The sequence below is a fragment of the Struthio camelus genome, chromosome 1 (genome assembly GCF_040807025.1).
Source record: "Struthio camelus isolate bStrCam1 chromosome 1, bStrCam1.hap1, whole genome shotgun sequence".
Taxonomy (NCBI): Eukaryota; Metazoa; Chordata; class Aves; order Struthioniformes; family Struthionidae; genus Struthio; species Struthio camelus.
Genome location: NC_090942.1, coordinates 65257721 through 65283870, shown reverse-complemented (window position 1 = coordinate 65283870; position 26150 = coordinate 65257721). Strand labels below are relative to the sequence as shown.

Here is a 26150-nt window from a genome sequence, read left to right as displayed (position 1 = left end):
TAGTGCTTATTAAAAAGGTGATTATTCAATGGCTCCTGAATTTCAAAACCAAATTTAACTTTTCTCTGTTTGGCTGGGAAGAAAGCTGTGTGTTAATGACAGCGGAAGAGCGGGATAGCCTTGCACACTCTTTAATGATACTAAAATATTTTAATTATGGACTTCAGTCATTAAATATCTAGAAAATGTAATTAATTTTGTTTTAGGATAGGCTTCTTATGATTATAAAAATGTATTTATTTTCTATTCTAGGTGTGGAATATCAAGCAGATGATTAAATTAACACAAGAACATATAGAGGCACTGCTAGACAAGTTTGGAGGAGAACATAACCCACCGTCTATATATTTAGAGGTAAGTTTGCATTCAGATGAATGTGGTTGGATTGCTGGTGTGTTATATTAGTATTACTTGAAAGCATCTGATGTTAAAATTGACAATAGCTATAGTATGAGTGCACCTTCCTTGTGTTAGAAGCATAGCATTTTTCCCTGGAGACAGAAGGGAACCGTGCAGGACTCCTGGTACGCATCAGTGGGAGTAGGTCACTGGCATGTTCTAATAGTTATGTTTGTGCAGTGGAAATGTAAAGTGTTCTGTTCACTGCTGTTCCATTCTTTATGTTGCAGGGGCAAAAGATTGTGTGTAATACAGAAGTTGTTTGTAAAAGAATTTGTGTAATATAAAAATGCATGCTATATGTATATACATGAATATAAATACAGGCATATATATATATTTATGAATATGAAAACATCTCTAAGGCTAACTTTGTTCTTAAAGCAGTTGACTTCATTTTTTCCCTTGAAAAGTGTTCACATAGAATTCAACAATTATTTCAGGTGGAAGGGACCTCTTGACAGAAATTTGTAAAGCTGCAGGGTGGAGTAATAGTTAAAGCTGCACTTGATTTATAATTAGTTTACAAATTAAATCCTTTTATTCTTCCATCATTCCAGATTCATGAAATTGCATTGACGCAGGACCATTAAGATCATATTGAAGGACCACATGCATAAGTTACATCCCTTAGGAATTGAATTGGTATCAGCTTGCTCCAAACCCTGACCTTTTCTTGGTTCTTTCAAGTATTGAAATAACTGCAGGTCAACCAGATTCTTTTGTAGTCTTCTTGGTTGCAAGTGCTGCCTAAAGTCACTAGGTAATTAAAAATAAAGATTCTAATTTTTGAGGTACTTCTAGCTTTTATCTTAATATGTCAGACCAGGGCACTAGCTTGATTATACAAATATTGATATAATATCCCTAACTGTTAAGGACAAATGAGGCTCTCCATAGTTGCTTTACTTATTGGTAGTGTGAAATGGAAGTATTGAATGAGCGCTAATCACTATTTTAACCGCTCGGTGGTATGCAGGCACCCCTTTGTTTTCATGTGAGCTGATTTATTCCATATCTCTGGATTTAATATCACCAAATATATGTTGGTTTTATTAGATTGTGTATCATATATCCAATAATAATGAGAGCAATTTTTTCTAAGTCTGAATTTGAGGTAGTGAAATGGTTAGTTCATGACAACTATTTGTCACTTGCTTGTATCTAAATTGAAACTGAGATCCCTACATGGGAGACCTTTAGGTTATTCTGTAGTTCATTGACAGGGAAGAAGGCATTTACAGAGGAAAATATGTACTAGGAAATGATTGCGATAGTATAAAGAGCTTAAGTCTGAAATGGTCAGTGATTACAAAACGTCAAGCTTAAAGCAGAGCTGTGAATTTGATGGTTCCAGGTGTAGCCAAGATGAAACAGCAGCGCTGCGGCTCATTAACGTGGTCAGCTGGCCCTGCAAGGCCAAGCAGGGTGGTCTTCTGCCACAGTTGTGAGTTGAGCTGGATTGCGAAGCAGGTGTCATTAACAAGTGGTCCTGGTACAGGTTAGGTGGCATTAAGCCCCAGGAAGGAAGGAGGAGTGACTGGGATTCTGCTTTTTCAGCAGTGAACTGTTTAATTATGCCATGAGACATTGAGTCCTGCAAGAAAGAGCTCTCCATCACTGAACTGAAAAGCCTTGCTTTTCCCAGCTCTTTGCTCCATGGTTCCTCTGCTTCCTTGGCCGTGGTGCTTGTAGTACCAGTAGTGGCTAAGCCACTTTGACTTGTTAATGCAGGAGAAAATACTGTGTTTTTGTGGGATTAGTTTGCCATCTGGCTAGTGGGTTGAACTTGGTCGTGATGAAGGCCGGTGAGCTGCAGAGTTGGGGCTAAGGTCAAGGAAGAGAAAGAGCTTGCAGCTGTGAGCTGAGAGTCTAGAAAATGGGGTGAGGGAAAAGGATCTTTCCCTTCAGATGGTCATTAGCCTGAATTAGACCACCCTGAGATAGACTGATGGAAGTGAATAGGAATTAGTGCTACAGAACTTAAAAACCCGCCTTGACACAATCCTGGGCAGTGTGCCCTAGGTGACTCCGCTTGAGCGGCAGTCTCCGCTCTCCACACTAGATCTCCACAGGTCCCTTCCAACCTCAACTGTTCCGTGATTCTGTGAAAACAGTCATTTGTTAAGTGTGTAAATTTCCTGGAGTAGAACTAGAGTGTAAGGGAAAGACAAGGAGGAATCTTATTACAAAATAACTGATATAGTCAGAAGGAAGATTACTGTATTCCCTTGACTCTTGATTTTAACACAGCACAATTGTGTGCCCTGTCCTTTCTGTGCCCTGCTGACCTTTTTCGCTGCTTTTTGGCTTAGTGGGGAGCAGCAGTTGCTTTCTGTAGTCTGAACTTACTTTGTAGCAGTGTATCTGAATCTAAGCTGTCAATGGTGGAGCTAATGGTTTACCTCTCTTCCTCCACTTGTCATGAAAAGGAACAACCCTGGCTGCAGGGTTGGAAGGACAAAGCTGTGTGTAAAAAAGCTCTGACTGTAATCTCATAAACTGTGGAAGAAGAGTATGATAGCTTTGTGGAACTAAGAAAATAGAGTCGTTTTGATACGAATAGAAAGAACACGAGATGATGCAGAGTACGTTTGGGTAACTTTAGCAGTTCAATAGATATCCATTCCTTGTACCGTCTGTTAGAAATAGCACACTACCTATGTAGAGAGCTGATGGGTCAACCATTTTGCCTGTTGCTCGAGCTCCATACCTGGGCATCATCACTGACTTTATGCTGCCCCCAAGGTCTCTCACATAGACTATATCTAGGTCTTGACACTTTTATGATCTGTGTAGTGTCTCCCATGTGTGCCTGAACAGGAAGGCAATGTAACTTAAACTGGGTCCAACCTCTTCTTTTATATTTTGATTGTTTTGTTAAAGTTTCGTTTCCGGCAGTAAAAAGTGCAGTATTGGACTGCTGCAGGGTTAATTTTGCTGATCTGTTACTTTGGCTGTGTCACCCTTCCCTTTGTTTCCTTCTGCTGATCTGCTATCTTTTTCCCTCTTTCATAAAATGTGAGCTACTTTTAAGGACTTTTCTAGATTGTGCCTTGACCTGTTGATGATCTCTTGAGTGCTATCAGCAAGCCTGTTGTCTGCTTGTGTTGGCAAAGATGGAATTATACAAAGCTAATTGCTAGATAAGTACCTGCTTTCACCTTTCGCTATTGTAAACACCTACTTTACTATTGTAGTAGTGCTTTCTGCAAAGCACTACTATTGTATTAGTGCTTTCTGCAAAACCATGGCTTTTTGATACCTATAGAAAGTTTGGCAGCTGTCCATCTTCTTAGTATGTAGGTTTTTCAGTACAATAGGATTTGTTCAGTTCTTTTGTACTTTATCTGGCTTTCTATCTTATGTTTCTTATGTGTCTTACCAACTGACACTATGTTCACAGAATTTATAGCATCTAAGTACACTGGGTTCCTGGTCTATGGTGGAAGTGCCTCCTTAGACATATCAAGTAAAGTTGTGGTTGGAGCTGGCAGTAAAAAAGCATTTCATTTCAAAGAAAAAGGGGTTTTAAAAAAAAGGGGGGGGGAGGGGCTTAAAAAAAAGCTGACACCGTAGGAAAGCTGAAGGATTGAAGAAGAAAATTAATCCCGAAAATTGAGCATTCAGAGGATTTGGGGAAATTATTTGTGCGTTGAATATATAACATAGACTTCTTAAAATAAAGAAAAGTTTGTGCCTTTGTTACAGTTGCTCAAGAAAATAGAAGCTAACCAGCTTTTGTTTCTGTGCTCATTTGGGAGAGTGAAAAAACAAATTTTTTTTTTTTCTGGAAGTTTTAATTCTAAGAGGAGGCTGAAGAGATTTTGCATCAAAAGAACTTTAAAACTGACAGCTATTGTTGAAGCCAGCACTTTAGGATTCAACAGTTGACTGTGAAAGAGGAATGGATTGCTTAAAATAGCACAACTCAGTTACATTTGATATATTGTATTCAGCATATATTTCATTATTGTACGAGGAGGTGGCACTCAGATTCAGGAGTGTCTCCCTGCCCTGATCTGCCACTCCTCAATGACAGCCTTAAGGATGTCACTGTAGGGTACCTGCAGTAGGGACTTTAAAGCCTGTGCTGGCTACTTTGTTTCCAGCTACCTAGAGAGAGAAAAATAGTGTGAAGCTTTAGGATAGCGTGTGTAGCTTGCCCTCCTATCCTGAGAGGAGGGATGCAGGAGCTGACGAAAGAGAACTAAGCTGCAGAGAAACTTTTGAATGTGTGTAGAAGATAGAGGAGCTAGAAATGAAATAAATAGAAGAAAGAAAAGAAATTAGAAAAGAGATTATTTACCATATGTTTTTTGTAATTAGTAATGGCTTTGGGAATCTATCAAGATTCTCTAATATGGTTACAATAGAAACTTTTCTTTTTTTTTCAGACTAGAAGAAATAGTTAATGGAGTATATGTTGGCTGTAGTAGAATCTAAATATGGCTTCTATGTTGTACCTAAAGTTCAGTTTTAGGCAATCCTAGCTTTTAAAACTTCCATCGGCTATGTGAGAGCATGCGTCTCAGATCTAACAGATCCCTGGAAATCACTGTCAGGTACTTGAAATAACTTCTTGACTCAATAGATGCAGAACGGAAATGCTGTTAATGATATTTCTGCAGGAGCTCCTTGATATTTTTTACCACATTTTTTGGAAGCATTCTATATCAGAGCAGCTGAAAACATCAGTGATTTTTATCTTCTCACATAATTCCTCCATGTGTTGTAGCCGTCCTTGAAGTGCTGTTTTCCAAAATACACAGTTTGTGATTCAGTGGGGAAAAACCCCTTTCTTAAGGATTTGTCTAAGCGTTCTAAACATTGGAAAACGTTATTGCAAGAAAGTGTAGTAGTATGATACTGGGAGAACCTGGGATTTAATTAGTAGCAACTGTTACAATATGCAGTTGCATATTTTTCTGTAGTGGCCATCAAAATTAAACCTTTATGTCTCTACCAACTAGCCTATTGATGAAAAGGAGAACTTGAGTTAGGGAAAGGAGAATACATTTGTACTCTTGAATTTAGCATTGGGAACAAATGCTGTTTGCAAACTGAGAAAGGGTTTTACAGATCCAGACAGGTCAAAAGCAGTCAGCTCAAATTTATAAAGGAAAGGTCATACTTAAATTACATAATCAGATTTGTTAACCTTTCTAGGCTCTTACCACTCTTCAAGTAAGAAGCCTCACCTATTTAAATTTCCAAATGTGCTGTGTGTCATTCTTGCAGAGTAGTTGTATATACAGGATTATCTATGAACACTTCATCTATGGGAACTTAATTTAGCAGTATTAATCTGTTAGACTATAAGTAGTTCTTTGCACAGTGTGAGGTTCCTTATCGTACCTGAGGGTTACTCCGGTTAACAGTACAAAAGAGTAAGCTGCCTGCTGTTTTTATTCAGAGACTCGCCAAAATAAAATGGTATCTAAATGCATAGATAGAATGACAGTGATATATCAAAATGAGTTTCTCAGCTCAGTTTGCTTTTTAGTACAGTCCTGAATCATCATCTTTCCTGGTCTTCCTGTTGGAAGCAATCTAAAATAAAAACGGTGGGGACAGAGGTAGGTTTGTGTCTAACTACTATAATTTTTTGGCTTTCTCTTTTCCTGGACTCTTAAACATATGGAGGCCTTGCTCTTGCCATATTTGGGAGCTCTGGTGCTGAACTTCAGGAGAGTATTTCGTTCCTTGTTCCTGTATAACGGAAGAATCCATGCAGTATGTCAAATTAATTAAAAAAAGATCACCACTTTGCTGATCTAAAGCATATGTATTGTAACAGCAGGCAGGTAAAGTCGTGAAGTGGATCTTAATGCTGAATCTCTGATTGTTTCAAACTGCTCTTGGGACTTGTGGGAAATAGGAAATCTAGGTACAGGCACTGGGAAACTCGGTTGTTTGGATGAGCGAGAGATACAGATTAATTTCTTTTACCAGGCTCCTAACAGGTGTGAGTAAGTGTGTTTGACCAAAACCGGAAGGTCTAAAGTTAGACTAACTACAGATCTAGGAGCCTTACTAAATGAAGAAATCCTACAGTACTGACTGTCTTCAGTTTAACCACTTTAACTTAGTGGGAATTGCGTTTAATCAACAGCCTAAAAGGTCGGACGTCTTTTAAATGGAAACACAGTCTTAACTTCAAAGACTAGGAAAGTTTGGTTTCGGTTTTTTAAGAGCATTGCAGTGTATAGATATTATCTAAAAATTGATTGAGGAAAGGGAAAGGGGAGATGCTGGCAAAACTATGTGGTCTGCTTGAGTTTAGGCTTCTTACCAGAGGTTATGGAGGCAGAGGAAGAGGTCGGGAGAGATGGTTCTTTGATACTTGACTTTGTTTCAAATTATTTTTTTTAAAGTTGCTTCACTTCTAGTTTTCTTAAATGTTATTAATAGAATGTATAGCCTGGTTATGGCACGAGAAAGCAAACTTCAGTAAACTTTTTGAGGTAATGTTATTAAAGGCAGTTTATTTTTAGTAATTAATAAACAAGCTGGAGGAATGGACCAACGGAAAACTTGTGAAGTTTGGCAAACGCAAACATAGAGTCTGCCTCCGGGACAGGATGACCCTGCCTGTAGGTACAGGTAGGGGATGCCTGGCTTTGGGGCAGCTCTGCAGAGAAATATCTGGGAGTGCTGGTGAGCAACAAGCTGAACACGAGTCGGGAACGCAGCGACGGAAGCGAACTACTTACTGGGCTGAATTAGCAAGTGTGTAGCCAGCGTGAAGAGGGAGGTGATTATTCCCATCTACTCGCTGCTCGTGAGATAGCATCTTGGGGGACTGGTTAGCCTGGAGAAGAGAAAGCTAAGAAGGAATCTAACTGCTGTCTTTCACAACCTAAAGGGAGGGCCAGGCTTTTTTCAGACTTGCACGGCAAGAGACAGTGGCTGCAGGTTGCATCAAGTGAAATTTGTAAGGAGAAAATTTTTCGTTGCGAGAGCGGTTAAGCCCTGGAACTGCTTGCCCAGAGGTTGGGGAATCGCTGTCCTTTCAGATTTTCAAAACTTGCTTGGACAAGGCCCTGACTAGCCTAATCGAACTTAGAAGTTAGCCCTCTTAAGTAGGAGATTGGCCTAGATGACTACCAGAGGTACCGTTAAACTAATCTTTTTCTGTGATACTACATCAAGCTGAAAGCAGAATTTATATTGTATTATAGTAGAACAGTGCTTACTTTTGCTGGGAACATGTAAACCTAACAGGTTTCAGCCTAGATTTCATCAACATTTACTTTTGAAATGCCATTACAATCTTTAATTTAATGCACTGCATTGGGAGACTATTAAGTTTAATCTTTATCGTGGTGTAGGTGGAAAATTATTTTATATTATTTTATTTTGAAAAACTAATAAAAGAATATGAGAAATCAATTTTGACCCACAGGACTTTGTCTGACTTGAAGATTTTTGAAGCCATTGATACCCAACTGCTAATACAGCCATGCTGCTGCAGGTCTCCCTTGCAGACAGGCAGTCTGTGGCATCATCTTTCCTTTAGCTAAAAATACTTTCCTATAGATCAGTTTGCTGTTGTAATAGTCTTAACATTTAACTCTATGGGAATTATTTCTATGTTTTGGCAGGTACTGTTGTATGTGTAAAGGACTATGGATGCTAGCTGACAACTGAAATGGATGTCTTACTAAAGTACTTAATCTTTGTGAAAATAAGACTTTATCACAGCTGTTCCGCTTCTGCTGTGTAAACTATTGTTTCTTCTGTACAAAAAGATTTTTTTTTTTAAGAGAAAAACATATTTAAAGTCTAATCGTAGCTTTCTGGTTTCATAATGTTTTGTTACTGCACCTTCTGTCATCACTTTGAGTAACAGTGTAACGTTTAAGAGCTCCTATCTCCACTAAAAATGGAGAGCTTTTTATGCTGAATTTAGTGGTATAATATCCACAGCTAGCAAGAGCTCCCAAGCTTTCCATGCTTGTTGTTTATGCTCTTAAGATAAGTCATTTGGCATTGAGCTTGTGTTAGTGACAGGTTAAGCTGCCAGTGTAAACAGTGTAAGACTGAGTATTTTGAAAGATGCGTGTAATTTTGTGAAGGAACTAAGCCCACAAGTATCCTGAAGCAATGTAATGTTGCTTGTGCTCAAATAATATTTTGCAATGCTCATGAGAAAAGGAAGTAAGTATTTAGAAAAGTATTGGTGAAATGGTAACAGCTTATGATTCTTAACATTTGTTTACTGAAAATAATTCTTGACACAGGGAGCTTTTACTGGAATTTACATGAACAAACAGCATGGAAGTTGTTCCTGGAAGTAGAAGGCGCTCATATTACTGTGCAGCCAAATTTTGCCATTATTTATAACTGTTATATAATTAATTTACTTTTGCTAGTGGAATTATGCTATGGTGAAAATGTTTTGTTTTTAGGATACCAAGTTTGGGGGGTCAATTCATGAAACATAGGCTTTTTCAGTTTTTAAAAGAAATACTAACAAGTTCTCAGTTTTCTGCAAGTTACCTAATTATTTTATTAAAAAAGGACCACAAAGTTTAGAATTTGAAATTGAGTGATGTTCACCACCGCCACCCACCCTCTACGATGCTATTTCTTCCTTATTCCCTACTGTGAGGACATCGTTGTTCAAATTATCATTCTTAACGCAAATTTAGAGCGGGCGTCCTTTCCAGGACAGTTGCTAAACCTTCATAAAAAGGAAGGGGACAATCACTGTTTACTCTGCAAAGACATCATGGGTTAGCAGAACCTGCTCATACAACCCTGGAGAAATAAATCCATGGTAAAATATAGTGTTTGACAGCATCCCTGGGTTAGAAACATGAATGTTTGTCTTAACTTTAATACTTCTACCACATGTGGACCCTACAGACTTTTTTGTCAGGTCAGTTCTCCTGCAAGTTGAGCTAGTGTTATGCACAGAACTTGAGGAAAGCAAATAAACAAAATATCCCTTTCCCTAATGTAAATATCTCTTTTGACATTCAAAATGCATATGCAGTTTGTCATAGGTCTCAAAATCTTGTTGGAGAGCTAAGTCAAAAAATTCTACCTGTTACTGTTGAGATGGTTAAGTTCATGCAATCTTTGTTTCTTACTGTCTATAAAGGTTTAGCACATGATTGGTTAACACTGAGATGCTTATGTAGCACAAAACACAGGCTCCTTAACTAATTCAGACTTTGAAGATGCTTTCTACTAGTATGTTTCCTGAAGAAGTAATTCTGTTACTTGGATGCGGATTGAAGTGTTCTTGATGCAAATAGACAAGTATTGATGGAAAGAAACTTTAAACCAGAATGTATACTGATTACATGTTTGTATTCTAGACCTTGGCACTAATAAACTTTTTCTTGTCTATGTGTATTAAAAACTTCATAGCCAAACTTAATGTTACTGAAGCTTATTTGTTTAAGGAACTCTGACAGAGCATGCATTCGGGATGTGTATAACCTTTCGTTGGTGGGAAATCAAATTAACGCACAGGATTTTATTTCAGTTAGAACATAGCTAAGTTTGTTCTGTTACAAAGTCATCCAAAAATGCATTAAAAAAAATCCGTTGAAGGAGGTTATTTGGAATGCTGGGATAGTGCCAGGGGTGAGGGATGATGAACAATGAGTAAAGTTGTCCGATATAGGTGGTGAAAAGCGAATTTCTGCTTTCTCATTAATTATTGCATATATTATTTAGTTGTGGTTCCAAGGGAATGATAAATTTAGCTGTAAGACGGTAATTCAGCAAAGTAGCTGAAAACATCTGTTAAAGATTGCTATTGTCTTTAAAATAGTTTTGAACTGGACTTTAGTGCAGGTGCTTTCAAACTGCGATTTATAGTTTTTCTTTTATCCATTTTTTTTGTCTGTTATCAACTGAAAAATTAGTTGTCAGTTCAGAAGGTTTAACATAGCGAATTGAAAGTCGCTACTTCCTTGTTTCTCTCCTATTGAAAATGTTGACCAGACCCAGTTTTGTTTATATTCATGGAAAACTTGAATTAGCCTAGATTTCTTTTTCTTTCATGTTCATTCTGAATTTAGGGTGGGATTTTGTGTGTGTGGTTTTTTGATTTTTTTTTTGTTTTGTTTTGTTTGGTTGGTTTTTTTTACTACATCATTAAAATAGCTTTTTTTCCTTCACAGGCCTATGAAGAGTATACCAACAAACTAGATGCTTTACAACAGAGAGAACAGCAGTTATTGGAGTCTATGGGGAACGGAACTGATTTCTCTGTCTCCAGTTCAGCTTCAACAGACACGGTTGCATCATCTTCCTCCTCTAGCCTCTCTGTAGCACCTTCATCCCTTTCAGTTTATCAAAACCCTACTGATATGTCACGGAATAACCCTAAGTCTCCGCAGAAGCCTATTGTTAGAGTCTTCCTACCCAACAAGCAAAGGACTGTGGTGAGTTAACTTCTTTTCACAAGCTTATAACCTCAGTTTTCCTCTATCTCTAGCTGTCTTTATGCAAAAGTTAATTTAGGAGCTGAAAAAAAAAAAAAAACCTGTCTGCACGTGTGTGGAAGTCAAATCACTATTTCGGCTCTACCAAACTCAGGTATTTTGAGTTGCTGGATGTTTTCTACAGCATTAATGCAGCGATGTTGTTCATATTATTGGTATAACAGGGAAATCTTTAAACGATTTTCCAAGAGTTTTATAGAAATTGAAATACCTGGATAAGTAGTTTTCTAAAATCATCTGTTAGATAAATAGTAATCTACCATTTTACAATGGGTAGGAGGGTATAGGAGAGACAAAGTTTTTGTTTTTAATTATGTAAGATTATTCTCTAGTTTAGCAGGGCAAAATTGGGGAAAAATAAGTGTTTTCCTTATTGTCAAAGTTAGTAGCAGCAGTGGATGCTGTACAGCAAGTACAAACTTCCAGCAGCTAAAGAGAGGAGCTGTGCAGAATCACTTGGGGTTTTTTCACCCCATTCCCTGGGGTGAGTGCTTCTTGTCGGGTCCCTGATGGTGTCAGGCCCTGTATAAAGGAAACTGGTCACAGGAGGGATGTAGTTGCTGTTAGTAGGAGCAAGGAACACTGTCTGCAAACTGCTTAAAAAAACTGGTGTTAATCAGTTTTGACAGTGTTGTGATGCCTGGGGTCATGGAAGAGGGGTTATTTTTTTGCAGGCTACTTAGTTGTCCTTTTTCGGTAGGATGTTTTTATTTGTTATGGGCTGCCAGCTGAAGAGCCTTGGTATGTGCTTTAGAATAATACACTGAATTGCAAACTGACACTGGAAGTTACTGACAGCCCATAGCATAAGCTCTTTTTTGCAATGCACTCCATAGTGCTAGTTTGCAAGAGGAGCCTTGGTTCCAGTGAAAGTGGGAGATGGATAAATAGCATAGCCGGTGTCTATGAGAAACCAGTGCTTTTCATAGTAGTAGGCCAGGTATTGGCTGTCACTGGACTGTGGCTGCCTGTGGAAATTGAGTTGCTGGCAAAGAGGAGAAAGCAAACTTCTTTCCTTCCATCTGGAAACCTTCATCTGTAAAACTTAGGTGTCAAAAGCTGCCTGTTACCTCTGTTACTACATACTTTGTCTCCGTCCACTGCAGTGAAACAAATGAATTGGGCAGTGCCTCTGGTGATATTCAGTTAATGCCAGTGGCACCTGTCAAGTATACTGTGGTTTGCCTTAAGCTAGACTGTTGTACCGTTATTGTACTATTGTAGACAATGTTGTACCATTGGTTTCTTCCTGACTTTGCTTAATCTGTTGTTTCTTTCCTACACTAGGTCATGGTATATTGTTTCCTGCATTGTTTTGTCCGTTTCCTTTTCAGCTTCTCCTATGTGTTATCACTTCCTCTTCTCTTAAGCCATATAGTATGTTTCTACTCATATTCTTTTCTCCTCATATGTAATATTCCTCCTCTTCCTCCTCTGCTCCTCTTCTTCCCCTTCTTTTTACTACTTCCTCAATCTTTTTTCAGAGTTGTAGTAAGGCTTTTTATCAAGTCTGAGCTGTTCTGCTTTTAAAGGAATCACTTGGTATGAAGAATAGTTTATAATCATGAAATACATTACATGAAGCTTGTAGGCAAGTTTGGGTTTTTTGAATATTTAGATATGTATATTTCACCAAGTTTTAAATTAGTTGTAAGTAGGATTGCCAAAAAAAAAATTTCCGTTTTACTTTTCTTTTAGGTGTCCTGCTTGCAAAAGCAAGTTTATTCACTTTCTGAATATGTAAATCTGATTGCAAGTTAGGAATAAGAGGCAACTGAATTTGTGTGATCCAGGTGATGCAAGAGGCAATTTTGGACCAGTGCAAAATTATCTTGCCTCATCTGAGATGTACTATCGACACACAAAAAAAAAAAAACATTTTAGTCAAAGTAAAATGGGTTCTTTTAAACCAATGTATCTTTAAGATCTCTAGGGACTGTAACAGATTAGCTTGGTATGCTCTGAAACACACCTGAGACTTGTTCTCCCTGACTAGTATTTTTCCTTGCTTTTATCCCTAAGCTCTGTTCTTTGGGTGAAGGTTGGGATTCTGTGGTCGTGCTCATTAGGAGCCTGCAGAGTTAATCAGAGTGGCTAAATGATTAACTTCAAGAGTACCGTCTTCTCTGTTGCCATGACTTGGCTAAGCAGTAACTTTCAAGTTTGATGACATTCTGTCGTTTGTTCAGGGAACTGTAACCAGAATTTAGCTGTAGTACTCAGTGACTGATGGCAGAGCAATAGGAGTTTTCCAGCTCCAAATCCAGATGCTCTTACTGGCTATGGGATGCGAGTGTGGTTTAAGTTAGGCCTACAGTTGGGGAGGGGCCCTGGCTCCAATCTCTTGCTCTCTACTGGAGTCTAAATGTGATTCGCCTTATCAGCGTAGCACTGCAGCTTGTTTCCAGCTTGCTAAATGTAGGACACAAATTGTAGAGCTTCAGAAAATCTGTGGTCTTATGCTGTGGTGGAATACAAAAAGTCAGTTACTGAGTAGGAGACGGGTTGGTGGCAGATGGAAGGTGTAAGTTCCTTTAGTCTCAAGTTTGGTGAAATTGTGTCTGTAGGCACCCATACATAAAGGAACAGAAGATGCATGCAGATGCATACAGACGTGAAATACACATATGGGATTGCTGACTGGAAGCTCAGGTGACAGGATTCAGCAGATACTTAAAGGGTAATGCCAACCGAAGGAGGCCAGACCTGAGAGAGATCACCAGGCCTCCTCTGTTGGGAACAGTCTGGATAAGTCCCTCAGATGGTGGAATAGACTAGAGGCCAAACTGGTCCTACTGGATGTTTGCGGTGTAGAAGACTGTTCCTGCTTCACACGCTGCAGAGAAAGGCAGAGGTCAGCTCCAGTTCTCTTAGAAGAGACCCATTTTTGGTTGAAATCATTATTCTAAATAGGCAGTTTGAAATATACGCTTAGGTTTTTGTTGAGCAGATACTACGAATTGGTGATTCAGCTTTGGGTCGGGAAAGAGCTGTCTTCCTTTTTTTAATACAGTTTTACCCACTGCTTGATCTAGTTACATCCTTAAGGTGAACACCACCTGCCCCACCCCACCCCACACGCATGCCCCTGCCTCTAGCCCTAGAAAATGATCTCTGTTTTAGAGCTGCGAATTGATGCTTATAGGAACTTTGAGTGACTAGGGTTATTGGCCTGGGAGCTGAGGTTCACTACTTTGACGCTTGAAACAGCACTCATGCTGCTGAGGAATTGAGTTGCAGTACAAGAAATTCCTAAATGTGGTTTACTCCTTTTCTAATGTTTATTGCTTCTATATTTATTTTGTTGAAAACTCAAATTCCATAAGGAAAAGCAATTGAGACAGAATTATGGTTTACAGTGCAGTTTTAACTGCAAATAGTCGCATGACAAACTGCAGCCATATAGAGATTACTTGCTGTATTACACTTTCTTCATTCTCTGAATGGTAAAGACTTGTGCACATCTTAATCCTCCTTTATAACACAAAACCTTAATTAGGACCTCAGGCTTCAGAAACAGAACTGTTATGTTTCCCTTGTGCCCATCAGCTAAGCCATTTGCTTTTGTAGCCAAGATGGTAGTTTATAGGTTTTCAGGACACAGTATAGTTTAAGATGCAGTGGATTGAAGTAGGAGGAGATTCCTTATGAAAACATGCAGTACCTGCTATTACCCCCCCCCAAAAACACCATGCTATATGGCTGTTAAAATGAGGATAAAATGTGTCCTGCAACAAAGTGAGTTGTAATACGCTTTGATTTTCCTCACCTTCATTATTTTCAATTATTTTCAAATATTTCAATAATATTTGCCTAGGAAAGAAATCTTTCCTAGTATCACAATAATATTTTCAGTCCCTGCCTCCAACCACATAACTGTAGAACTGGGGACCCACTTCTGGAGTTTGGAAACCCCGTTGGGTGCTAGGGGATCTTTGTTTATTATCCGGGAATGTAGTGGCAGTTGTTAAACTGTCTTCCTTTAAACTGACTTGGATTAGGTTGGTAATGGAGAACCAACCACCTTATCAATCTTTGATCGTATTCTGAAGCAGTTCCACTTAATTAAACAGCCTTCTCCTAGTCATTTATGGTTGCTAGAAAGGCAAGAAATATTGGGGGGAGGACACACATTTTTATCTAGCAGCTCCCTTGGTACGTAGACTCATCTATGTTTGTTTTTTATTGGTAGTACTGTTGGTATATAGGATCAGGCAGATGCATCTCTGTTAGAGCTGGCTCAAAGTATAAGTGTAATGAGAGGAACTGAAGGAGTACAAAGAAGTAAGACCATGATGATCAGAATAAGTAATTTCAGTGCACATGCAGTGTAGCTGATGTCAAGTTTCTTCATGGGTATCATGATAAAGAAAAGTCGGCCTTTGACAGAAAGGCCTTCCTAATGTAGGAAAAGGCGTGAAGGTGCATCACTGAAAGCCTAACCAGTAAATGGTGGAGCCTACTGCTGCTCATTGATTAGCAGTTGAAGTCAGCACCTTGATACCGCCTGCAATAAGCAGGGTTAAAACATAACTAAGTAGCTTAAGTTAGAGGAGAGGAATCAATGAATGTAAAAGCATCAGAAGGTTAACTTTTCTTGTGTAGTTGGCCTGGTAGGGGGTGAGAAGTTTCCTGCTCTGAACAACCTCCGGGAAGAGCCACCAGATTTTGTTTGCTGTTCTCTGGGAAGAATTATTTCTCCTCAACAGTGCAGTGAGAATGTAAGTCCTTGAAAGAAATGTATATTTCTTCTCCCCTCAGTGGCATGGTTCAACTAGTAAGTTAGATGTCCTTCAGACTAGCATTCTGCATAGATATGACCTGATAAGACCAGATGTTTTTGTTTGGTTTGGTTTTTGTTTGTTTTTGTTTTCTAGTCCAGGTGGAAGAATGTTTAAATAATAGAGGTGCAAGATAGTAAGAGTCTGGTCAGAGTCTAGCTGAGACAATCAATTGTGAATTTTGTAGAACAAGTCAATAAGACTTATCCAAACTGTGGATGGAAGAATTCAGGGAAAAATGAGTCCGAAGTTTTTGTAGGTTAGGGCTCTAAATGGGTATGAAGTGGATTGTAACAAAGCTGCTAATTATAGGAGAGCTTTTGTGTGGGAGAAGGAGTGACCTTCAGCTGGCTGCTAGGTGTCTGAGAGAAGATGTTAGAAAGAGATGCTGAGACCTGGTTTTGGTGAAAGGAGATAGTCCTGAGTGGGAAGTGGCCTATAGTGTATCAGCATAAAAACAGAGGTTACATTTGCAGATGAGACTTCTGAGAGAGTGCAAAAAGCCAAAAGAGCACAGAGCCCTTTGGGATAATTGTATTGTGGATTAGAATTTTTTTCACGTTATGCGATTGAAGGTACGAGTAGAGAGAAAAGAAACAAGAGAAGACACTCATACAAATGAAGTGAAGAAGAGGCACAGCTGGTTGTCAAGGATGGTTAGCAATCAAGGAGGATGAGGATAAACAACTGATCCAGAGATGTGGGAAGAAGTTGTTAAAGATGCCAATAGGATAATTTCAGTTTAATGTAAGATGCAGAAGACAGAGTGAAAAGGTTTAAAATAAATTGAAGAAGAGGAATTCCAGGCAGTGATCATAAACAGCTTTCAATGAGTGTAAATCTTTAAGAAATATAGTGTTTGCTTTGAAGATTGGCTGTTGATTAGGAAAAGATTTTAAGCATTTTCTGGGCTTGCATCTAGTTGCATGATATTTTGTTTGTTGTTTTGGTTGGTGGGGGGGAGGGATGAGCCACCTGGGTAATACATCTTTACATGTCTCAGGAATGCCAATTTTAAGCTGGTAGATCTAGGATAAGGAAGAAGTCACCCCTCCAAATTACAAGAACTTTTGCAATTTTTGCTTTCCTCTGTTAAAGCTGGCTACATGCACTGCACTAGACTTATTTAGGAACTTCATCTAATGGATTGCTCAGTTACTGTAGACATCAAAATGTTTGATAGACCTCAGACGACTTCTGGTTTCCTGTGGCCCATCATAGTTGTTTGGTACCTTTCAGGAAAGCATTCTATGACTTGGATGGAATAAATATTCTGTGGACATACGGGGAGTACATCTCTGCCATGTGTTTGTCTGCAGCTCCTGGGAGCCTAGAAAAGTGACCAAAGTGTGTTTCTGTGAAGGGTCATAAAGAAACTATTGCAGTAATCAGGGGAGTAGTAAGTCTGGGAAAGGCATCTGTGGCTCCTGAGCTGTGTGTGTTTCCCATGCCAAGCTAATGGCATGTGGTCAGTATTAGAGCTATGCAGGCATGAGATTAAGTATATCAGATCACTGCCTGTGAGGGAAAGTATGCTTGAAGGGGATACTGAGGCAGAAAATTCTCCACCAGAGATGGCTTAGGACCTAGCTGCATGCTTAGCTTGGCCTTGTCTGGCCGTGAAGAGTGGACCTGTGTAGAATTCTGGTCCTCTGCAGCCTGTGCACTGCTCTTTGTCTTCTCCTTCTGATGGGTCTTTAAGGCCAACACTGTATCTTTATGGCCCTAGGAGGATGTTTTTGGTATGAAACTTATTGTAGGATCAGGCACAAAGCCTGTCTCCATGCAAAAGAAATAAAACTGAGGAATATGTAAGAACCATAAGAGTGGCTGTACTGGATCAGAACAAAGGTCTCAAGCCCTGCTTCCTCTGTCAGTCCTCGCAGGTGGGTTCCTAGAGAAGAGTACAAGAACAGTGTGGGGCGTGTATATTTTCCCTGAATGTTCTTCCAAACTTGAGCCACTTGTCACTCAGGAATTTGAGTTCAAATATTTGCTACTTGGTAACCTTCAGTCCAGTCTCTGTGAAACCCGTGTTATAGATATTAGAAGTTTGTCTTGTGGTAAGGAATTCCCCAGGCCTAATTAGATGTAGTGTGAAGAATCTCTGTTGGTTTTTGAATCTGCTGCATGCTAGCTCCATGCTAGAGAAGAGAGCGCGTGACAAGAGCCACTTAATACAAGGCCCTGGTACAACAGATGGATGAAACTAGACATGAACGCAGTTAACAATGTTAGGAGGTTTCTGTCAACGTAGTGAAGTCTAGTAGGAGTGAAGGGAACGAAGAGAAAAAAGTTCTAACTCAAGTAATTTATGAAAAAGATTATATAACATGCTTACATTAGCAGCTCTGGTTGATTTAGATTACTTCCAGCCAAGTACTTCTAGTGTGGGAAGAAAGTCTGAAAGCAAATGAGCAGTCATGAGTGCTGGTACACTGGAGCATGGAAAGTTAGGAAAATAGGTATTTAGACGTGAGAAGTAACGGGCAGTTATAAGACTGATGATGGTTTCTTGCATTTCACCTGAATGCAGCCTGTTGCTCTCTGGCCCAAACACTCCAAGCTTCCAGAGGAAGTGTTTACTTCCTTTCCTCTGACCTTCTTGGTGGTAGTGGTGTCATAAGGGTGGTGAGCACTCTGCTGCTCTGCTCAGTGAGTTTATAGGTAGTCCTTTCCAGCAGCTCTAGTGCCTGCTCTTTCTGCGAGCATAAATAAGGAGTGGATTCAGTTGTTTTGAACTTCATTTCTGTCTCTAGTGGTCTGAACAGTGACAGTGAAGCTAGGGGAAAAGAAGGAGCAGCAGATGCTGTTCCTGCTTTGGGAAAGCTTAGAGGGCTCCAAGTACTTTAGTTGTCTGCAGATTTTGGATAGAATTAAAGCATTGTATGTTTTTGCCAACTCTAAGGTCTAGAAACTTTCATTGGCAGCTCCTAAACTGTATTACTGTAGTCCAAAAAACTTTCCCTATCTGGTATGTTCAACTACAGAATCTGTAAAATTGTTTACCAGAGATCAGAGATGACTTGTATAGAAACTCGGCGTGAATTTGAACCAGTAAAGTTCTGTTCGTATTACTGCGTTGGTATGCTTCATATGAAAGTGTTGCAGGTATATACATGTATGAAAGTTCTTAATGCAAATGTGAGACTGAAATTTTTTTAAAGGGAAAAATTGTATTTTTAAGAGTAAGAGAAACTAAATGGGATTGTGCATGCTGTGCATAGAGGCAACTCTTATTTCAATTTTCTCACTGCTGTCACACCTTTGTTAATTAGTGCATCTGCCTTTTAATTAGACAAGCAATCATGTGGTCCTCTCCTCTGTAGATGTGAAGCCTGGAGGAATCAGATATTTTTACCCTATCTGAATTCTTTGCATGAATTAATTCATCATGTGTGCACAACTTGGTTTCTTCAAATGTTCTGTTTTTAAATCTGATGCTCAGTACATTTCTTTTGACCTGAGACGTGCTTCTTACTTTCCGCAGTTTGTGCTGCGAGTTTGTGCCTCAAGCTTACTCAGGAGTAAGCACTGGATTTCTATAGGCATTCAAGTCCTACCAGTTTCACCTGCCAAGTATAAGGAAAATTCCAAGAGAGGACTTTCAGGCAGCTGAATAAACTAGTTTCTTGCTTTTAATTACACACCTGGCTTAACATGATTAGGTTCTCCCTGATCAAAAACAATTTAAAAATTCCCATGTCATATCAAACATGCAGTGAAAGTGGAGTTCATTTGTAGCCTATGCTAATGAATACTTACTGGATGTATTTGAATGCTTTGAGATTACGTACTTGATAAGAACAGACCAGTAGGATGTGTTGCTAAACTTTACTTTGTGTTTTTTTTGTTGTTTTAAATACTTGGGGTTTTCAGGCAGAGCTACTGGCCTGTCTATCCTATTCCTGAAAGACACAATTAAAGGAAAGACTGAATTACCAGTTTTCTTTGGGCAAAAGCTTAACTGTGGAAGACCCCTTTTGAGGCTGTTAATAAGCAAATAAGATTTTATTTTAAAACAGGAGTTGTTCAATGAAATGGACTTTACAGTTGCCTTGTTTGAGTCCTTCATCATAGCTAAGGAATTCTGAAGAACACAACTTTGGATATGTTTAGCGAAGCAAGGTGAAGAGCAGTTCTATAGAAGACTAAACTCTGAAATGCTTCATTTAGGATTGGTCACTGATTTTTAAGAGTAATCCTCAAGTGAGAAGAGCTTAGTGAGTGCAGGGGCAGCTGAGTAAAAAAGCTTTCTATAAAAGGCTGATTCTGGCATTATGAATTCTTACTTTAAGAGATGGAAAGTCTGTCTTTTTAAAAAAAAAAAAAAGAGAGAGAGAAGATACTATTTGCAGTCTGTTTCCTTCACCTCATAACATAGTAGCAGACACTTGATGAAATTGAATAATAATGAGACATCTGAAAATAATCAAAATAAATGCTTTAATTCCATGTGTGATCATACTTAAGTTCGTTGCCTTTGTGTCATTGAGGTAGATTACCTGACTAAAGCTTTAATTTTCATAGCAAATCTGTATGCTACCTGGCTATAAAAATACTCATTTATTTTTTAAGATCAGTTACAACAGTTTGGAGAGGGTTGTGAAATCTAGGCCTTCTGTGGTAAGGTTTATTGCCCCTTTTATAACTAAGACTTCTAATACGTTTGGAGCTTGGCTTTGAGAGCAGCCAGTGAACTTTTTTGTCGCTTGGAAGAGCAGATATGTCAAAGCCTTGGGTTTTTATTCTCATATAGCGGCTCTGGATATATTTGAGGATGAGCGTTTCTCTCGAGTCTAAAGTCTAAAGCCGTGTTCTCAAAACTTAGAGTGATGGATCACTGTCATGTCATCCTTTAAAACTTTTTGTACTGGTATTCACGAAATCGTGATCGAGCTGTCTAGTATAACCTTACAAAAAACTGCCGTTTCTCCAACCACGGTTTGGGAGCTATTTCTTGAAAGCTTGAAAAATGGTATTGTGGAATCTGCTGTTAACTAAACACAGGTTTGATTCTGTGTGGTTTAAGGTTGGTATATTTTTGACCAAACTATTTATCGATTTTTTTTTTTTTTTTTTTTATACTGCTAACGTAAATTATTCCATTCTGTTGAACAAATGAGTACTCCTTAATCACACTGGAGGCACGAGTGCTGGTAACTGATGTCTCTGCAAGCTAGACAGGATGTGTTTGATGGAACAGTAAAATGGTTACGTTCTGTTCTGCTTCCTTGGGAAACAGCTTTCAGTGCCATGGCGTAATCTTCCATTTGGCTTACTGATACACGCTCCGTTACAAATGTCTACTACTTAAATGCTTCTTTCTCTGGAAGCTGGTCAGAGCATCGTGCCCGGAAATCCAGAACAGGTGTGTCCTGAACATTTTTTCATTTTATATAAGATATTACGTTCATGTCATCTTATGCCCTCTTTACCACAGAGGGGGTTCATTTTATCTGTTAGTGTTGTGAGAAGTGGCTGACTGGTGTGGTTAAACATCTGTCCCTCACCCTCAAGATGAGAAACTAAATGGATCTCAAATTAGGATTTTTACCAGAAAACCTGACACATAGGAAGGCAAGCTTTACTACTTAAAAGAGAAATAGCTTGACTTATTTCTCTCCCGACACAGTTGAATTTTTATGAGCACATGGCTGACACTTTTAGCTCTGTAGGTACTATGCGTGTGTGTTAACGTAAGTAAACCAGCACTTCAAAATGGTATTTCAAAACCTATAACTCTTTAGAATATTCTGGCTGTTGTACCCCATACTCTGATTAATTGTTTATGATTCTACTGAAGCTCTAAGGTATTTAACTACATAAAACCTGACAAAAGTGAGCTGAACTACTATACTGGACTAGAAAAAGAACTGAACTAGCAAAGTATTCTTGAGAATTACAGTGCTAGATATTCTGAGCTGTCCAGCATCTCCACTTTCAGAGAATACCCTTTCAGTGATGTTTTAAGTATTTGGCAGTCTCTACAAATTGCTATAAAATATTGTAGACTGCACTAGTATAATTTTTAATTTATTGAGATTATGGCAGAGTTTCTTCTCTGACATGAGAGAAGTGATGTAAGATTTACTTAGGGATGTAGCCCTGATTTCTTACTGAATCAGAAATGACCCGTTTTAGAGAAATACATGTTTTATTATGCATTGCTTAAATGCCTGTGGCTGCAGTACTAAATATGAATCAGCAATATTGGTAGGAACACTTAGTGTCCATAGAAATAGTTTACATGAGTAAAAGAAATAAGGAAACTAAGTGACATAGTTCTGTTGAATCTGTTTAGATAGTAAGGCTGTGGTTTGAGAATGTTTAGAGGCACTGGAATAATTTTCACTAATTTCCTTGGAGCTTCACATTTGCGAAGTTAGGCTTGTATTTTAGTATCTTCCTGAACTATTACTTGCTCAATTCAAGGTGCACGAGTGAATTACTTTCTCTTATTAAACCATATGCTTAACACATCTTGCAGTGTATATTGCGTGCTGTTCCTTAGTTTTGTATAGCCCATGATCTCTTGTGCCGTTTGTTTTAGAAAGTTGTTTGCTGAAGCAACTACTCATTTTTATAAACAACTAAACCTTTTCTGGTCTACAAGTATTAGGTATATAATCCTCAGTGGTCCGAGTTTGGAAACAGATCCTTTAACTATAAGTAGCATGAATTTATAGGGAGTGGCTGTTGTAGCTGTCAGGTCCTCTTAATTAAAAAATAGATGCACAAAAAGATAATGGATAGATACAGATATACAGATTTGAAATAAAATTAAAGACTTTTTCCAATTCAGTAAAATATAAACATTATTCATCTTACTAGATTGCAGGAATAAGGTTGTATAGATTAGGTCAGAAATTTTCCTATGGCAGACCATCTAAAAATGCTGATGTGACTCAGTTAAAAAGCTCTGTGGGAAACCTGCCAAAAGTCTTGACAAAATTGATAAACCCGCTTTGGTTGCTCTCTGTCTGCACTGCCAGAGCTGTCTGGCTGCTGGCAGGCGGACCGGAGCCTGCTGCAGCTGGGGCCGGGGCGGGGCGAGGGGGGTCGCAAACCCCTTGGCCAGCTCCTGCTCGCCACCCGCCCAGGCCAGGACCTCCGCCGCTGCCTGCTTTGTGGCAAGCTCACTCGCTCTGTATGGGATGAGTATGTAGCCAGGGCCAAACAGCCACTTTGGGGAGCCTGTCTGTTAGCTGAAAAAAATCTGGGTTGTTTTTAGTTAAGATTGAATTACTCTCAAAATTACTTTCTGGTAGGAATTTTTTTTTTTTCCCCTCAAATGTTGTCCTGATTTTTCCCCATCTTCTTCTTACACCAAAAGAGGGATTTAAATGTGAAATTACTTGCAAGGAAAATTTCTACTTTGCAGCAAGCTCTGGTATGCACTGAAGAAGGGGGCTGAAGGGCTATATGCACAGATGGTGATAGACCGTAGTGTACCAGTCTGGGAAAATGATTAATCGATACTAGAGGCATTTATTCTAGTACTTAGTTCTTTTAATTAAGCCTTCTGCTTTCTTGCTCATGATCTGTAGAAGCATATTCAAAATGTTATGCTGATTCAGGATACTGATGGTTTTAAGAGATACCAAAACAGTTCCCTATCTCTTTTTTTTAGTGGGTTCTTGTTGCAAATGGCAGTGAAGAGAACAAACGTTCTGTCCATGATTCTAATCGCAAGTTGCGTAAATATGGTTCAGATTTAAATGAAAAGAACCTGGGGAAGTAGTACTGAGGAACCATGAGTGGATAGTGAGAAAGGTAATTTAATTTAATGCACCTTTTTTATAGTTGTATCTCATCTGCTTAGGTGTAGCTGACCTTAATTCTGATGCTTCCTAAGTTTTGAGAAGTTGCCTTTCTGACCTTAATGATCTTTGAAAAGGAAGTCTGTAGCTTCGTAGACCTTGTTTTCAGCTGGATTTAAAAAAAATTCCCCTGAAGTGGCATTATTTACGCCTGCGTGATTCATTAAGGGAGCTGGAAGGTCTGGATTCCGTATGGTGCAGACCTTTGCGTCTTAAGGCAAAGGCACGCTGCTGTCCTTTATGCGGGATGAGCGTTGGAGGAGGAAGAAAGTGCTTTCAGTGAGCATAAGGTGCTTCCCTTTTCATCTTATACTTCACCTCTTCTCGAGTATTAGTTAGTCCCTTTTCCACTGTCTGCCTTCTCTTCCTTGTCCCATTCCGTTTCCTTACCCAAGTCTAGATTTTACAACTCTGATTTCTTTTAATACTTATTGCCTTGAAGTTTGCTGTCCAACCTAGAATCTCTTTTCCTCCTGTCTCAGTTCTAATGCTTCTTTCCAGCTAATCTTCCCAGTCTTTTCCCTTGGCGTTCCTTGTCCAAAATGAACTTTCTTTTCTCTTCATCCCAGCAGGCAAGTTTCTCATTCAGTATTTAATTCTGTTTTTTCCCTGGCTGTTTCATCATCTCTGGCACAGGCTTTGCTCCACCAGCACCAGTTCTCCACTGCATGGTAGTTCATTGTGTCTTTGTTTCCTGATTTCTGCCTCATGTAGCTGTTCAGTCGATCCTCCCTCCATCCTGCTCAGTTGCTCTGTGCTAAGCTACTGATGATCCCGGGATCCCCTCCCCAAGTGTTCTTCCTTGCCAGCTCTTCGTTTGTCCTGACTCTTTTCTGCCTCCTCTCCTTCCTGCCCAACCAGTTTCCTGGCTCTTTCCATTCCCCCTTTTTTTCCCCCGATCTGGCTGATGCCCTCACAGTATTTGAATTTCTTCTTTCACTATGTGTATCTGTGGTGAAGTAATTGAGGTTGGTGGAAAAGTAGAGCTGAAGTTTCTGTCAGGGTTTTACCTCAATCCAGCGGGAAGCTGCACACACAGGAAAAATACTCCTTAGCCTTGGGCTGAAGAATACTTGTTGGTTCTGTAGAAGTGGTTCATGATCAGACCTGCTGTGTGTAGGAGATTGGAGCATACGTCTGAAATATTTAGGGATTTTAGTCGAATCTAAAAAAAATCTTTACTCCTGCATTTGTAAATATGTGTGTGTTGGAGGCAGGGGGAAATATGCTATGAACAATTACTTTCAGTGTGAACAATTACTTGGGTAGAGATTTAAGCAACAGAACTGAACTCTACAGTGGGAATTTGTTGACAGTATTTGTAATAAGAGTTGCTACCAGCCTACCTGTTAATAGCTGTGCTAAGAAACAGTTAAAGATGTTTTATGCTGAAGGAATGACCTGATTCTGCAAGTGATCGAAAGCCACAGTGTGAACTTTGAGCATGGGAGAGGGTTAATAAGATGGTTAAAAAGATATATTCAGAAGTAATAGAATGCATAAAACAAAGTCAGTTAAGGCTAAATATTAAGATTTTAACATAGTATGTTACAGCATGTTTTTTTTTTCCCAGAGAATTAGTAGAAATTCGTAGAAATTCTCTTTTCTTAAATGTTGATGTGTTGACCAGATAGAACGCACAAAATGTCCTGTAAAGAGCACTTACATGCTAATGGGAGGAGGATCATGAAGCAAAAGATCATGTTACTATGTCTTTTCTGAGGGAGTGTGTGTTTGAGTCCAAGAAATGCAATATATAGCATAACCTCAAGTGGAATTTGCAAAGCTACTTGAAATAGGCTGCTACTTTCCTTAAGTAGGACATATGGCCCCTGAATACACATGGAAATTTAAATGCAAGGAACAAAAATTAGGCTATGATCCAAAGCCAGTTGAAGCTGATTAAGAGACTTCTTTTGACTATGGAGGGCTCTGAATTAGGCCTCTAATAAGCTATAATTGTCTCAGGTGTTTATTCCGACCTTTTGGTTAGTCAAGCATAAGGATTTTTTCATTTGGCTCAAGTTTGTTGTGGCTGGTATGGAATGCTGTGTGTGAGTATAAGAAACGTCCCAGTGTGTATACCAGCTCAAGTGTTACGTGTTTCAGTGATTACTTCTAGAAGTAGTAAGTGGGTAACACTCAATAACTTAACTACATTAAATCACCAGATTATATATTGTTCTATCTTTATGGCTTAATTAGCACTAGATTATGTTAAATTGTAGGTATGTCTAGAGATTATTTGCCTGTTCCTATAAGATAGGCCTACAGCTAGGGTAGATTAGAGACAAGGAAAATATCTGTACTTTCCACAGTTAGCGCAGTTTGTAGTTCTTTGTGTTGGACTAACTTCAGTGTGCGTTTCCTCTATTCATCCAATCCTGTTAGATGTCTAAACTTTTCAAAAAGCAAAACAGGAGAGAGGAATACATTTTTCAAGTTAGAAAAATGTCTATAGAGTTGCAAATATAGGTTGAAGTTAGAGACGGTCTGCCTGACTCGCGTTATTTTATTTGACTTGTTTTATGCTTATCTTCTGTTTAAAAATGTAAACATTCTGCTTTCTATGTCTATCATGATTTTTTTGAGGGCAGTCCAAGCTATTAGTTCTTTCATTCTAATTCCCCTTGGCATATTGCCCCACTTAACTTGAGACCTGCGCTTTTCATGGATAT

The 26150-nt window shown here is 39.0% G+C and overlaps 1 protein-coding gene across 2 annotated transcripts in view; it reads left to right on the top strand.

Moving 5' to 3' along the window:
• Window positions 1-26150, top strand: part of BRAF (B-Raf proto-oncogene, serine/threonine kinase) — an 87067-nt gene that overhangs the window by 16305 nt on the left and 44612 nt on the right. For both annotated transcript variants that reach the window (XM_068945548.1, XM_068945553.1), the window contains exons 2-3: window positions 253-354; window positions 10545-10808. In XM_068945548.1, the coding sequence (XP_068801649.1) occupies window positions 253-354; window positions 10545-10808 (366 nt within the window). The remainder of the gene's footprint in view (window positions 1-252; window positions 355-10544; window positions 10809-26150) is intronic.